We start from the raw sequence: 14,892 nt of genomic DNA on the forward strand, positions 1-14,892 counted from the left end.
GTCGGATGTTCGGGACCTTTGCTGATAAAGCAAAAGAGAGAAAGAGAGAGTGAGTGATTGTCGAGTGAAGAACAAAGAAGCCAACGCCACAACTCCCAAGCACTTTGTTCCGTAAGCCACGCAAAGCCTTCGCCCTCGGAGGCTCGAGTTGTGGCGTGCGCCTCCGCAACCCCCGCCCACCCATAGGCTCAATTTAAATTCATAAAAAATGCAAAACGAATTCTTCAGGCCCTATAGTCTCTAAAACCAACCTTTGCAAACGAAGAAGCAAAAAATTATACGGCCTTATCACTCCATCCGATGGCTTGGCTAGCTCGCCTCACTCGTCTCACACACACACACCAACACACATGTTTGTTCGATGCCTAGTAAACGAAGGGAGCCTGCCCAGACACGACTTATGATAAGCGCGAGCCGAAAGACAGACGGCACACAGCAAAAGAGTGGGAGACGGTAAGCTTTGATGGTGGGATGGGTATGGGGTAGGTGTGTGCAATACGCGACAAAAAATATCGACAAACAAAAGTTCCACCAACCGCGCGTGGAAAATGTATGACTTGAGTGGATGGTTCGCGAGCACAGTAAACACAGTCTTGTGCCGTGGCACCCGCCCGGTAGGGACGCCCGAATGGAGATTAGAAGCTTGAAAATTGTTCGCCTCTTCTTTCCCACTGTCCCGTCACAGTGGCAACATACGCGCGGGAAGAGGGCAAAGAATTACGGCTGCTGAATATTAATTTTCCCGAATATGTCACCAGTTTTAAGGAAGGTCGTCGAATCGTTAGCGAACGCAAAGGAGCAAAAATTGCGGAAAAAGTCCGACTGTATTGGAATAAGAAACAAACGAAACCCCGTTTTTTTGTGATGGTGGGACCTCGGAATCGGAACTACCCGATGCCGATTCCGTCTCCAGAATTGATTTCGATTCCGATTCCAGAGTTGGAATCGAAATCGTCGCCGGATTCTGAAGCGGAATCGGCTCCGAAATCGGAAACGGAATCGGCCCCACATTCGAAAACGATATCTGCTCCGGAATCGGAATTGGATTTGGAATTGACTCCGAACACGGTATATTCGGAAATTAAATCGGGTCCTAAATCAGAATCGGATCCGGAATCGATACCAGCTCCGAAATCAAAATCAGCTCTGGGATTTCCATATTCCATCAAATTGTTCATTTCGCTGTACATTTCACCCTGTCTGGCCGTACGGTAAGATTCCTTTCGGATTTTCAATCCGATTGCTATGGAGCTCAATTTAATTTTACCAACGTTGTAAAAATTACCGAAAATGCATCCTGACAATTGCATGCAACACAACCTAACCTTCAATGCATGCTGCATTGAAACGATGAATGTTTTTTCATCTAACTATCAAACTGATCGCATGGTTTTTGCCCGAATGTACTGGATGCCCCTATTTAATAAACCGCAAAGGATCCAAATGCTCTTGAAAACGATTCATTCGTATGAAGATCTCGGAGCCAATTCTGATTCTAGAGCCGATGGCGATTCCCGAACCAATTCCAGTTCCAGAGCAGATTCCAATTCCGAATCCAATTCCGATTCCGGAGCCAATTCCGAACTTAATATCCGGAATCGATTCCAAAAAAATCGAAACTAGCCGGAATCGATTCCAAAAAAGTCGAAGCTAGCCGGAATCGATTCCGACCAAAACTTCATTTTTCCCATCTCTAGTTTGATGTAATATTTGCTGAGCTTTCCGACCTGAGAAGTCGTCCAAGTCAGTGGCTGATTATAGAGCCACAAGTGATGCTGCTGCTGCCGAAACAGAAGGAAATGATGCCCCTCAAACAGTGATCCGAACGCAGACCCAAATCGTAACGGTCGAAACAATCAGTGGTTGGTTTAGTGTGCCGTGGGCCCTAATCGTTGAGAAGCGTCGTGGGGAGGGGTTGGAGGGAGGAGCTCTGTCCCGGAGCCCCATCATCCAGTGTCCTCGTCGCTCCTCACGGGAGTCTACAAAGTGTTATATATGCTGGGCTAGCCATCCACGGGGTCCCTAAACTGATGGGCAGCCGCTCATTGCGTCCACCATTAAACCCACCACTAGAAAGCAATCTGCATCTGCTGACGAAATAATGTATACGTTTTCTTCGCATTCAAATTCACCAGTGCTCGGCACTGTTTCGACCGCCACGTGACGAACTAACTTCTTCCCAACATACTGACATTGGCGAGAAAATCAGCTCCTGTGTGATCCATCTGCTTTGCGTCAACACATAAGCTGGCGCTGCATGTTTTGTCACTATTTTCCATTCTTTCCCATTGTTCGCAGGGGAACGTGCAAAAGACGTCAGAGAGGAATGTTGCAGGAGGGACGTTTCTTCATCAACACTCATTTGTCAGCATTTCTGAGGCGGAGGATTAAAAATGGCAAGCATGGCAATGGTATTTTATTACTGTTTTGTAACAGATGGGAGGCTCTCGGATGAGCATACTAAACACATGCTTATGGTACAGTATTGCACAGCAATGTACATTTTAATGCTTTCGTTTTATTGTTTGGGTGTGCTTTAATAAGAAGCTTTGCTGCTCTACGTTTTGTGAAAATGTTCTTTCTAACCAACAGAAAAGCTGCCATGCAGCTATTCTTCTCGAAGCTTGTAAAAAAATCATATTTATGATCCAGTCCATTTTTTTGTTTCTTTCATTCATGCCCAAAACCGCCTGTGTTGTCATGACACTGCAAAACATCTCTGCTTTCGAACCTGGCCAAAGCCCTCATTTTGGTTCCGCCCGAACGAAACGTAATGGTCATTTCTCCCACGAGTAGAAGTGCCCGTATAAAACACTGTTCGCCTTTCCACGGTGGTTAAAAGTTATGGAACAAAAGCTGAAAGGAAAAATCAGTATCAGTTTCCTTTTCCACACACACATAAGTGTGAAAAGTGTATGATGAATGGCTGTTGAAAGGTTTCAAGGCTTCAACGGGAGAAAAGACCCACAGCGTCTCAGTGGCGAACATTATGATCGAGCAAATGTGCGTGTTGGGAGCGATTGTGTTCCTTTCTTTTTAAATCTCGGACACTTTTTGCCTCTCAAAGAAAGACACAGAGGCAGCACTGGGGGCGATTACGATTAATGGATCGGGAAAAGGGTGCAAAAACTACACCCGTCCCCTTCCTTTCGCGCCAGCAAGCGTAATGATTTGCGGTCAGAAAGATTGCTTTCATGGAATAAGAGGTGGATTGCGTTTTTGTCCCACGTGTGCACGCCCTATCCACACATAAAGTTTATTATATTTATCCATAAAATTGTGATCACCATGTACCGTAAGCCAAACGTCTTCCAGTTCCAACCACCGAATGCTGATGGTTTGTGTCCTTTGTGGTCGTAAAAATAATGCACTTCTTGGATAGTGGTGCGCCACCGAAAACGATACACAATGGTAGCAAAGTTGCGCTTTCGCTGGCGGCGACGGTGGCACAAACTTTTCCACTTCCGGGAAAGTGAGCGCAAAAAAGGAAGGGCAACAGAAGGGCAAGGTGGAGTATATCTTGGCTGTCATAGAGTGGAAATGGCCATCTCATGCTTCTGCTTTTCTGCGCTATATTTGCCCTTCCCTCGCCGGTTTTGTAAGCTTTTCAAGCCGACGGCTCATTTTTTCCGATGGCGAATAGTGTGCATCTTTATCTGCTCCGCACGGGAAAAGCTTTTTCATCCTCCTTCCTTTGGGTGCAGACATTCGCGCGTCGCTTTCGTTTTGGGATGGGATGGTTCTTGGCATTTTTTCTCTCTCTTTTCCGCTACGATATCCCCAAACAACGTGTTTGAATTGATGGAGTAAGGTTTGAACTTTGTCCAGGGCTCGAGACGCCCTTGAAACGCCAGACGCAAGATGATGTGCATCATTTTTTTAAGAATCGTGAAAAAGAAAAGAGAACAGAAAAAGAGAGAAGTAAAGAGTAACGGATGGAGATAAAACACATTTGCTTAAACTAGATTGGGAATAACAGTACGAAGAAAAAGCCTAGAGATAGCGTGGTAGAACATAAAGCAACTTAATTTAAGATGTTATTCCTTCCATACCGAAACGATTACAATTTGCACGAACTAAACGAATAAACATTTAAAAAATAAATGCTAGACTGTTTGACTTTCTTGTTCCAATAAATATTACAATTCCATACAAGACTTAATATCCTCAATTTCGTTTCACATCAAGTAACTATGTGTAAAACATTAATGAAAGTTAATCTTTCTCCTCAAATATTGAGCATTCCTGCTGCAAATATCTATATTTTTTATATGCTACATGTTTTAAAAAGAAAACTTTTTTCTAAAAAAAAGGGAAAACATGTTAACTGATTCCGTTCAAAAAGGGATGGATTTCTTAGGTAAGCCCGTTAAGAGTGGTGCATAACAAAAAATTTTTATTTTGCCGCGCTCGCCATTTTAACGGTACATTATGATAGTAAATTTAATAATTGTAGCTAATTCTCATGATTAACACTAGGTCTATGGAACCCGTTGATTTGACTTTGAATTAAAATACAATAAAAACCTTTTTGTTTTACATAACATTCATAGATTTTTAAGATACATATGTGGTATACCTATATCTACAGAACCAGTCAAATTGACGCATGGGTTGATTACATTTAGTTTTTTTTCTGTCAAGTTGTAACATTTTTCAACAAAAGTATATGTAGGAATGAAAGAGAACTATTAACCACTTAGTATCATACAATCTTGATAAATGATTCAAAAAAAGGGCCTTAAACGGAATTGCTGATCAACTTATTCTCGTGTTTTTCGAAACTCCCGCGTACATCGGTCAAAATTTGGCATGAAAAGCTATCGGTCCATGTTTTCGGTAAATAACGCCTATTACAATAAATTAGAACAGTTTTGTGGAAACCAAAACATGTTAAACAATTCGCAATTTTAATGAAAAAGGGCTTTTCATCATTTTAACCATTCTAAATACGTATTTTTATCCACCCTTCAAATGGACGGGTGTCCGTAGGTATTTTTCAGAATTTCGGCATACACCAAGGTCGAACGTATAGGTTCGGTCATAGAGCCAGGTCATAGAGCTAGTAACTAAATTTCATAGAATCCCTTTACTGTAAAAAGCACACTGAAATCAATAGTCTCTAAACTCAAATAAAATAAAATAAAACTAGTAGGGTATGCGGCCTACTCCGTCTCGTGGACTGTATGAGTGAAGAGATAAACTCCCCAGGAAAAACCTTGAATAAGGCTGGCACCCGGATTTAAACTTCCGCCTTCCTAAACGCGGATTTCTTAATGAGATCTTGCCACTCTCAACGGGAATCGAACTTCCTAGCAGGAGCAATGCTCTCCAACAATATTGAGCCACGAATTTAATTTGTATGTACTAGGTTTGTCGCTTGATAAGTAGTAATTTCCGTGGTGTTCTTATCATAAGCCTACGTGCTCAGCTAGCGATGGGTACGATTGCTACTAAGATTATTGTTAAAATTATGCACAATGCACCCTTACTGACCCTGGAATCTATCATGTACCCATACTGGTCGAACCTATGATGAACCCATACAGGTCCTGCATCCTATCATGAACCCATACTAGCCCTGGAACCAATGCTTAACCCATACTGGTCCTGGAACCTATCATAAACCCATAACGGCCCTGGAACCGATCATGAACCCATACAGACCCTGGAACCGATCATGAACCCACTTCGGTCCCGGAACCTATCATAAACCCATCCCGGTCCTGGAACTAATCATGAACCCATAAAGGTCCTCAAACTTATAATGAATCCATACTGGTCCAGGAACCAATCATGAACCCATACTGGTCCTAGAACCGATCATCGGGTCCTGGAATCACTGGTCTTGGAACCTATCATGACCCCAGACTGGTCCTGAAACTGAAAGTAAACCCATAACTAACCTCGAACTGATACTGAACACCTACCGGTCCTGGAACCGATCATGATCCTATGCTGATCCTGAAATAGCTCCCGATTTCATATATTTTTAAGAACAGTTCCAGGAACTGTTTCGGATTTGGATTCGGAACGATACTTGAACCTGCTTCAGGTATGAAACGGGTACAATTGCAGTACCAGTTGACAAACTATACCCGACAGTAAATGTGCAGCGTAGGAATTAACATAAGACATAGCGTAGCAATTAGCGTAGGAAATAGGGAAGGAAATTAAGTACAATTTGTACAGTGATATTTCAATTACCGTAACAATCATGCAATCATGCAATAATTTTTAAACGAAAATGATGTATATAAAATAAACATAAAATGAATATTGTGGTTTCATCCATTTAAACTATATTTTAAAAAACGCTGTTCCCTTAAATAGGCAACAATTGGCAAATTGCCTTATCACCACAACGGTGGGAACGTTCGGCAATGGAGGATTCGGAAGAATGCGATTATTTGTCTCATGCAGATGGTGATTTTTTATCAACACCTCGATAGTGTGAGCGTTTGATCATGGAATGGGATGTGTGCAACGCGATTGCATCAAAGTATGGAGCAGTGGTAACGAGAGGCACAAAAGTGATTTAGTCTTGCCAAGGGGATTGTTCATGAGGTATGATTTGTGAGTGGGAAATCCCCAATAATAACAGCACAGCTTCACCGATAGCGATTCAAACGACCTGTAGAGACTGTGGATGGTTTATCAGATATAGACAAGGAAGGCAAATGTTTTTCTCTCTCACAGAGGGGTCAAGGAGAGTATATAAAGCCGCGATCGTCCGGAGCAAGACAGAGGCTGCTGGCTCATCTAACGGTGTTAATCGTCGCGTAATAAAAAGTGTAAATAAAAGATTTCATCGTAATACACTTTAGGTTCATAATTCAGTTCAATCGTCGACAACATCCAAAGAAGACTGCAAAATTGCACGACATTCAAATCAACCATGTGGCAGTTCATAAGGTCACGATTATTCAGCGTGATAATCTGCATAGGTGCTGCTCATGGGTAGGAACAAAAGTGCTAGAAAAGCTGTGCAAATTCATCAATTGGATACTGCAAATTGAAACATTATTTTCTAGGGTGCTAGTCGTAGGTCCGAAGTATATCCGGACCAACCAGGAATACACACTAGTGATCAGCAACTTTAACTCAAACCAAACCAAAGTGGACTTGATAGTGAAGCTAGAAGGCGAAACTGATAATGGTTTAAGTGTGTTAAACTTTACCAAGACGATCGTCGTGCGACGTAATATGAACCGAATCATAAACATCAATGTAGGAAGTGAGAATACTGTTTGGATATAAGGCTTACGAATGAAACTTACGATCCTTTGCAGATGCCCGAGGATCTGGCTGAAGGGAACTACAAAATTACCATCGATGGACAGCAAGGCTTCAATTTTCACCAGGACGCAGAGCTGGTGTATCTCAGCAAATCGATATCGGGGCTAATACAGGTCGATAAGCCCGTATTTAAACCTGGCGATACGGTGAACTTCCGTGTGATCGTGCTGGACACGGAGCTAAAGCCACCGGCGAAAGTCAAATCAGTTCATGTGACTATACGAGACCCTCAGCGCAATGTGATTCATACATGGTCCTCGGCAAAGCTGTATACCGGTGTGTTTGAGAGTAATCTGCAGATAGCGCCTACTCCAATGCTCGGAATCTGGAATATCTTGGTGCAGGTGGAGGGAGAAGAGCTTGTGTCAAAGACGTTTGAGGTAAAGGAGTATGTGTTGTCAACGTTCGACGTGCAGGTCATGCCATCGGTGATTCCACTGGAAGAGCACCAAGCTGTGAATCTTACAATCGAAGCGTACTATCACTTTGGTAAGCCAGTGCAAGGAGTGGCCAAGGTGGAGCTTTATCTAGACGACGAGTTGATAGTTCAGAAGAAAGAACTGAATGTGTATGGAAAGGGTCAAGTAGAGCTGCTGTTTTTTGGTAAATTTGAAATGTACGAAGATCAGCCGGATGTACGAGTGAAGGTGACGTTCATCGAGCACTACACAAGTAAATGTCCAGCTCATTAACACTTAGAAAACTGTTAGTGATGCCTAATATTCTTTTCACAGATCGTACGGTGGTGAAGCTGTCACAAATAACGATATACAAGCATGCGTACCGAGTAGAGATGATCAAAGAGAGCCCTCATTTTCACCCGGGAATCCCGTTCAAGTGTGTGCTTCAGTTTACATACCATGATGGAACGCCAGCCACAGGCATTACCGGTAAAGTAGAAGTATCCGGTATGGGAATCGAAACGACAGCAACGAGTGATAACGATGGATTGATTAAGCTCGAGTTACAACCAAATCAGGATATCGAATCAATGCATGTTAGCGTAAGTGTTTCAATTTTTGTTGATTTAATAAATTATAATTATAAATCTTTACTCATTTTGCAGTTTGTAAATAATAATGATGGATTTGTCTTCGAACACAATGTGGACAGAGATGTATTCGCTACAAATGCTTACATTAAAATAGAGCTGAAATCACCGTGAGTAAAGACCAGCTACAAAGTGAAACAGGCAGTGTAATGTACAGTATAACCTGACTTGTTTTAGCATCAAACTGTACAAATTGATGCGATTCACGGTGACGTGCACTGAGCGCATGACATTCTTCGTGTACTATGTTGTGTCAAAGGGCAACATCATCGATGCAGGCTTTATGAGACCAAACAAGCGAACGAAGTACCTGTTGCAGCTGAACGCAACAGAAAAGATGATTCCGAAGGCGAAAATTCTCGTCGCTACCCTAGTGAATCGTACGATGGTGAACGATATTGTGGATATTGATTTCCAAGGGTTTCGTAATAACGTAAGTGGCCATTGTGTTAAGTATGTTGTTTGAAGAATTGCTTATTCGTGTTGTATGAAAACAGTTTGATTTAAGCATTGACGAGCAAGAGATCAAACCGGGACGACAAATCGAGCTGAGCATGTCTGGACGCCCAGGAGCGTACGTTGGGTTGGCCGCGTATGACAAATCCTTGCTGTTGTTCAACAAGAACCACGACCTGTTCTGGGAAGACTTCTTAAAGCTGTTTGACGGGTTCCATTCATATTATACAAATGAATTCGACCTCTTTCACGTAAATATAAGATTTTAGCATAATTACCTTAGTGAGATTTTAAATTAAAAAAAAAAATGCTTCGATTGATTCGTATTTTAGAACATGGGACTGTTTGCCAGAATGGATAATATTATGTTTGATGAATCCAATGATAAATCGGCACGCAGTGGACAGCAGGCGGACGGAACAGTGTTTAGGAAACAGTTTCTAGAATCATGGTTGTGGAAGACTGCGATCATTGGAAATTCCGGTACTCTCAAGCTGATTGAGGTTGTACCGGATACAACGACCACCTGGTATCTGACGGGCTTCTCGATCGATCCCGTGTACGGGTTGGGTATCATTAAGAAACCAATCGAGCTCACAACAGTGCAGCCGTTGATCGTTATGGAAAGCTTACCATATTCAATCAAGCGAGGTGAGGCGATCGAGATACAATTTATTCTTATCAGCAACCTTCAAGAAGAGTACACCGTTGACGTGACGCTGTACAATGAGAACAACGAGATGGAGTTCCTCGGACGTTCGATTTCAAGTAAGTATCAAAGGGAATAATGACAATATAATACTTAACTTCACCTTTTTATTCTAGACGTAAGCTACACCAAATCGGTGAGTGTATCTCCAAAGGTGGAAAAACCTGTATCATTTCTAGTGAAAGCAAAGAAGCTCGGTGAGATGATGGTTCGTGTGAAAGCCTCTATAGCCATTGGACTTGCAACGGATGCACTGGAGAAGGTGATACGAGTTATGCCAGAAAGCTTGGTACAGTCAGGAGTACAATCGTTCGGATTTTTCATGGACTCGCACCAGAATCGAACGTTGTACCGGTGAATCCAAACATCGACAAAAAGGCCGATAACGGATCTGTTGGATTTTGAGATAGGCAGAACACACCCGCAACTTAGGCAATGAAGTAATAACGCCCAAGCATAGGCAACACGTATTACATGGTTTTTCCTGTTAGACAGATATCCCATTTAAACAGAATCCAGTTTAAATAGTGTCAACGCCACGAGAATTAAATAAGAAAATGTATGTATCGCTAACGGAGCACGTAGGCTCCTGATAAGAACACCTCAGAAATAACGAATAATTCGAGTTAGAATTCCAGTGCAATAAACTTATTTTCCTCAACGTTTTTGATGATCATTGCTCTTCTTGGGAAATTCAATTCTCGTTAAGAGTGGCAAGACGTGTTTGGTAAATTCCGTTGTTAGATAGGCGGTTTGCATCGGGGTGCCAGCCTAGTTCAAGGCTTTTGCTCGAGAGTACTTGCTCCCCCACTTAATACAGTCCACGAGACGGAGGAGGCCATAGAAACTTACAGGATCAAGAGCGATCGGGCTTAGAGTTAATCGTGAGTATTCAATAAAAGATTTTTCCAGCTAACACATTAAAATCAAATTGTATCGTCCCTGCAGCCAACTTACGGAATCAGGTCAAAGAAAATTTAAATGATCTTCGTACTGCATCGCCTTCTTGTAGGAATGTGATAAGATTGGGACTTAATTTTGCTGTCGCTGATTATCTGATTGCATGTGGACCCAAAGAACAGAATCTTCCCGAAAATGCAGTAAATGTGTTGAGTAAAGAATATATGTTGCTAATGACTTGCTTGAATTCGAATGGTTTATTTGATAACGTGACGAATAATGTTAGCAAAATCTTTTATACTGCATTTGTAGCCAATACGCTGGATACTGCACCCAAGAATGTGCGCCAGACAAGTAATGTTAAATTAGAGAAGGCATTTGACTGGCTTGCCTCTCGACAGTAACATTTCGGAAGTTTCAAAGAAGCCGAGTCCGATACGCATTATAAACGTAGTGAAATAGCACTGACATCCTACGTATTGGCAGCCATGCTAGACAACGAAAGCGCCAAAGTAAAGCACGCTGTGGAATTGGAATTCTTCGATCACGCTGTGTTCACGCTGTGGTGATCGAGGTTTCTGAGCATGCAATTCGATTTAATCACAAGCGCAAATGATTTGGCAATAGTGACCTATGCAATGATGTTGCACGGGCACAGCCTGAAGAACGCTGCGTTCGAAAAGCTGATCGATATGTCAACCATCACAAATAATGGAGCGGAACGATATTGGAACACGTCGAACAGCGTAGTGGCAACGTCTTACGCTTTGCTATCACATGTGTTGGCCAACAAGTTGCTAGAGGCTTTGCCAATATTGCGATGGTTGGTGAATCAGAGAAGCGTAATAGACAGTGTTTCTGGGCAACAAAATACCTATATACGTCTCAAAACGCTGTCCAGTATAGGTATCTCTATCGCTGTCCGAAAAAGGTATCTCTTAATCGAAACGATTTTCATGTACAGGTGATGTACAAGAAGAATACGAAATGGTTCCGTTTTGACTCATATGACAACGATACAAAAACATAACCATACCGCAGAACGTAAAAATGCTCGAAATCAGCGTAGCGGGTGTTGGGGCTGGGCATCTGGAGGTTTTTTTTTCGATATAGCTTAAATCTTATGCACTTCGAGAATCGATTCCAGCTAGACTTGCTGAAACAGAACACAAGCTCCGACAATGAGTTGAGGCTGAATGTGTGTGCCAACTATATCCCCACTCTGCGTGACAGTTGATCGAACATGGCACTGATCGAGGTGACCTTACCGAGCGGTTACGCGGTTGATCGCAATCCGATCAGCGAGCAGCCGACAGAGAATCCGATATAGGTAAGATTATTGCTATGTTTGGTACGTAGGATACTTGAAATTTTCATTCAATCAACTCGGCCTTTCTTTCACAGCGCATTGAAATCCGTTACGGTGGCACTTCGGTCGTTTTGTACTACAACAGTATGGGCTCCGAGCGAAACTGTTTCACCGTACCCGCCTACAAACGCTTCAAGGTGGCACTGAAGCGTCCGGTGTATGTGGTTGTGTACGACTATTGTGATACAAGTGAGTAGGTCATGATTATATGTTGTGGAAATACCGAGGAAATTTTATTATTATGTGCTTTTGAACTATTCTTTTAGATCTGAACCCCATCAAATTGTGGACGAAGTGGACAAGCAGAATTTTAAGGAAAATTATTTTTCCTAATTCATTTAAAATCATTGAAAAGATGAAAAATTCGCTCATCAAAGGGTGGAGGGGTAGCATCAATAGTCTTGTTCATTTGTTTTCATTTATTTTTATAAAAAATACATATTTTCTTAATAAAATGAAAAACTGGATATCGGCGCTATGCAACACGCCAAGAGACAGTAGGACAATTTTCCATCTGTTACACACCACCCAATTGCGCACTTGCACACTGCATATAAATTACCCGCTTTTCTAAAACGTTCATTCAAAATGGTTTTATTACGCGATAAACATCGGCAAATTAACAATATATAGATTGTTATAATTATTAACGATCGATTTGCTGGCAGCGCGTTAATTACTGTTATTCCTCTAAAGTGGGCGACACAGTAAAGGTTAAGTGTGGTCAGTGTCTACCACTAAGCGGGCCGAGCATTCCCGAAGTGTCCCGATCGAGGCTAAGTGAAAGATAAAGGTCACTCTTTCAACAAAAGTGACACAAGCGAAGATTTTTTTGGCGTCATAAATAATAAAACTGACTGTTTAAAAAACACTTGCAATAGTTTGATTTTTAGCAGCTTTGGACGAAAGAAAAAGTCCTGTTGCCAACGTCGTAACAAATGCGTTGTTGCATTTTTTTGCATTCGTAATACGATTCCAATACGATTGAAGTTCTAGGGCATTGGTTTTCCAAACGCTAGTATCATACAAAAATAAAGCTCAACTTTTACCGACTTAAATTAATGGCTTTAGACCAATGGCTTCGAAACGCTTCATGATCTACAGGATAATGCTACGCAATTGATATCTCAAATTCCTACATGTTGCTACGTGTGTAGCAATATATATTTGAGTTTTAACCAATTCCGATTCCGAAGCCAATTCTGAACTCACTATCCGGAATCGATTCCATAACAAATCGGAGCTAGCCGGAATCGATTTCGATCAAAGCTTCATTTTCCCATCACTAGTTTAATGTAATATTTGCTGAGCTTTCCAACCTGAGAAGTCGTCCAAGTCGGTGGATATTTTGATGATTATAGAGCCACAAGTGATGCTGCTGCTGCCGAAACAGAAGGAAATGATGCCCCTCAAACAGTGATCCGAACGCAGACCCAAATCGTAACGGTCGAAACAATCAGTGGTTGGTTTAGTGTGCCGTGGGCCCTAATCGTTGAGAAGCGTCGTGGGGAGGGGTTGGAGGGAGGAGCTCTGTCCCGGAGCCCCATCATCCAGTGTCCTCGGGGCTCCTCACGGGAGTCTACAAAGTGTTATATACTCTGGGCTAGCCATCCACGGGGTCCCTAAACTGACGGGCAGCCGCTCATTGCGTCCACCATTAAACCCACCACTAGAAAGCAATCTGCATCTGCTGACGAATTAATGTATACGTTTTCTTCGCATTCGAATTTGAATTATGTAACAACAATAAAAAACATTTTTTTTTTTCGAAAAGATTAAAACATGTTAACTGATTCCGTTCAAAAAAGGATGGATTTAGTCCATTGTTCATTAAATGGAACAAATAAATTGCTTCCATTCTTTTGCACAGTCAATGGTCTTCTCTTTCCAACGTATCATGATTTTTGGCCTGGTTTTGTTTATGATTTGCTGATTTGCTATTAATTTTTCAGAACTCCGGCATAAACCAAGGTCCAACGTAAATTATCATAAGCACAGTTCGATAAAAACACATCGATTTCAGGACTCTTTTTCATAAGTTTCAGTGTATTGGAGAATATTCAATAATTATAGGGTTTAAAGTTTTTCATTTGCAGAATTTTGAGTTTTTGTCAGTGTACAATTATTTGACTTTGGAATTGCCGTAACAATCATTTTTTTTTACATTATTCATCCTTTGAGCCTCAAAAAAACATACACACTAATTTTTAGGCCAAAACTATGTATACCACACACACATAAAATGAATATTGTGGTTTTGACCATCCCATCTGAATTAAACAAAACAGTTGTTCCCTTAAGTAGGCAACAATTGGCAAATTACCTTACCACCACAACGGTGGGAGCGTTTGACAATGGAGGTCCGGAGGAATGCGATTATGTGTCTCATGCAGATAGTGTTTTTTTTATCAACACTTCGATAGTGGGAGCGTTTGGTCATGGAATGGGATAATGGAGTGAGAGTGCGTAGCGCGAAGGGGCCTTCCTGCAAAGTATGGGCTAGGGGTAACGAAAGACACAAAAATAAGTTACTCTTGCCAAGCGGATTATCCACGAGATATAATTTGCGAGCGGGAAATCCCCCAATCCTAATAACAACAATACAGCTCCACTCATAGGAATGCAAACGGTCCATAATTCATTTCAATCGTGGACGGCATCCGAATAAGACGCGAGATCACACAACGTCCAAACCAACCATGTGGCAGTTTATAAGTTCACGAATATTAACAGTAATAGTCTTCATAGGTGCTGCTAATGGGTAAGAACCAACGTGGTGGAAGTCCTGTGCAAATTGATCCAGTTTGAAATAATTTGGAAACTACGTCTTGTTCAAGTCTTCTTTTCGTGGGTCCAAAATATATCCGGGACAACCAGAACTACACACTGACGATCAGCAACTTTTATTCAAATCCAAGCAAGATGGACTTGATGGTGACGCTTGAAGGTCGAATTGATAATGGTTTAAGCGTTCTGAATGTTACCAGGATGATCGACGTGCAACGTAATTCTATTCGAATGATCAGTTTTAGCGTAAGAAGAGTGCTTGAAAGCTGCAACGCTTACAACTAAAAAAAAATGTGCTTTTGCAGATTCCGGATAATCTGT

At 41.8% G+C, this 14,892-nt stretch overlaps 2 protein-coding genes across 3 annotated transcripts in view; one reads left to right on the forward strand and one right to left on the reverse strand.

The window, feature by feature from the left end:
• The window catches only part of LOC120960171 (uncharacterized), a 284,474-nt gene that overhangs the window by 33,698 nt on the left and 235,884 nt on the right, over positions 1-14,892 (reverse strand). The window lies entirely within an intron of this gene.
• LOC120960172 (alpha-1-macroglobulin-like) lies at positions 6,687-10,053 on the forward strand. The gene is given in 10 exon segments (XM_049609380.1): positions 6,687-6,960; positions 7,035-7,230; positions 7,293-7,971; positions 8,034-8,302; positions 8,366-8,460; positions 8,528-8,783; positions 8,848-9,057; positions 9,139-9,574; positions 9,632-9,864; positions 9,867-10,053. Coding segments are annotated over 10 exon segments (2,490 nt in total). The 5' UTR covers positions 6,687-6,898; the 3' UTR covers positions 9,921-10,053.

This window comes from Anopheles coluzzii, chromosome 3, assembly GCF_943734685.1.
Source record: "Anopheles coluzzii chromosome 3, AcolN3, whole genome shotgun sequence".
NCBI lineage: Eukaryota > Metazoa > Arthropoda > Insecta > Diptera > Culicidae > Anopheles > Anopheles coluzzii.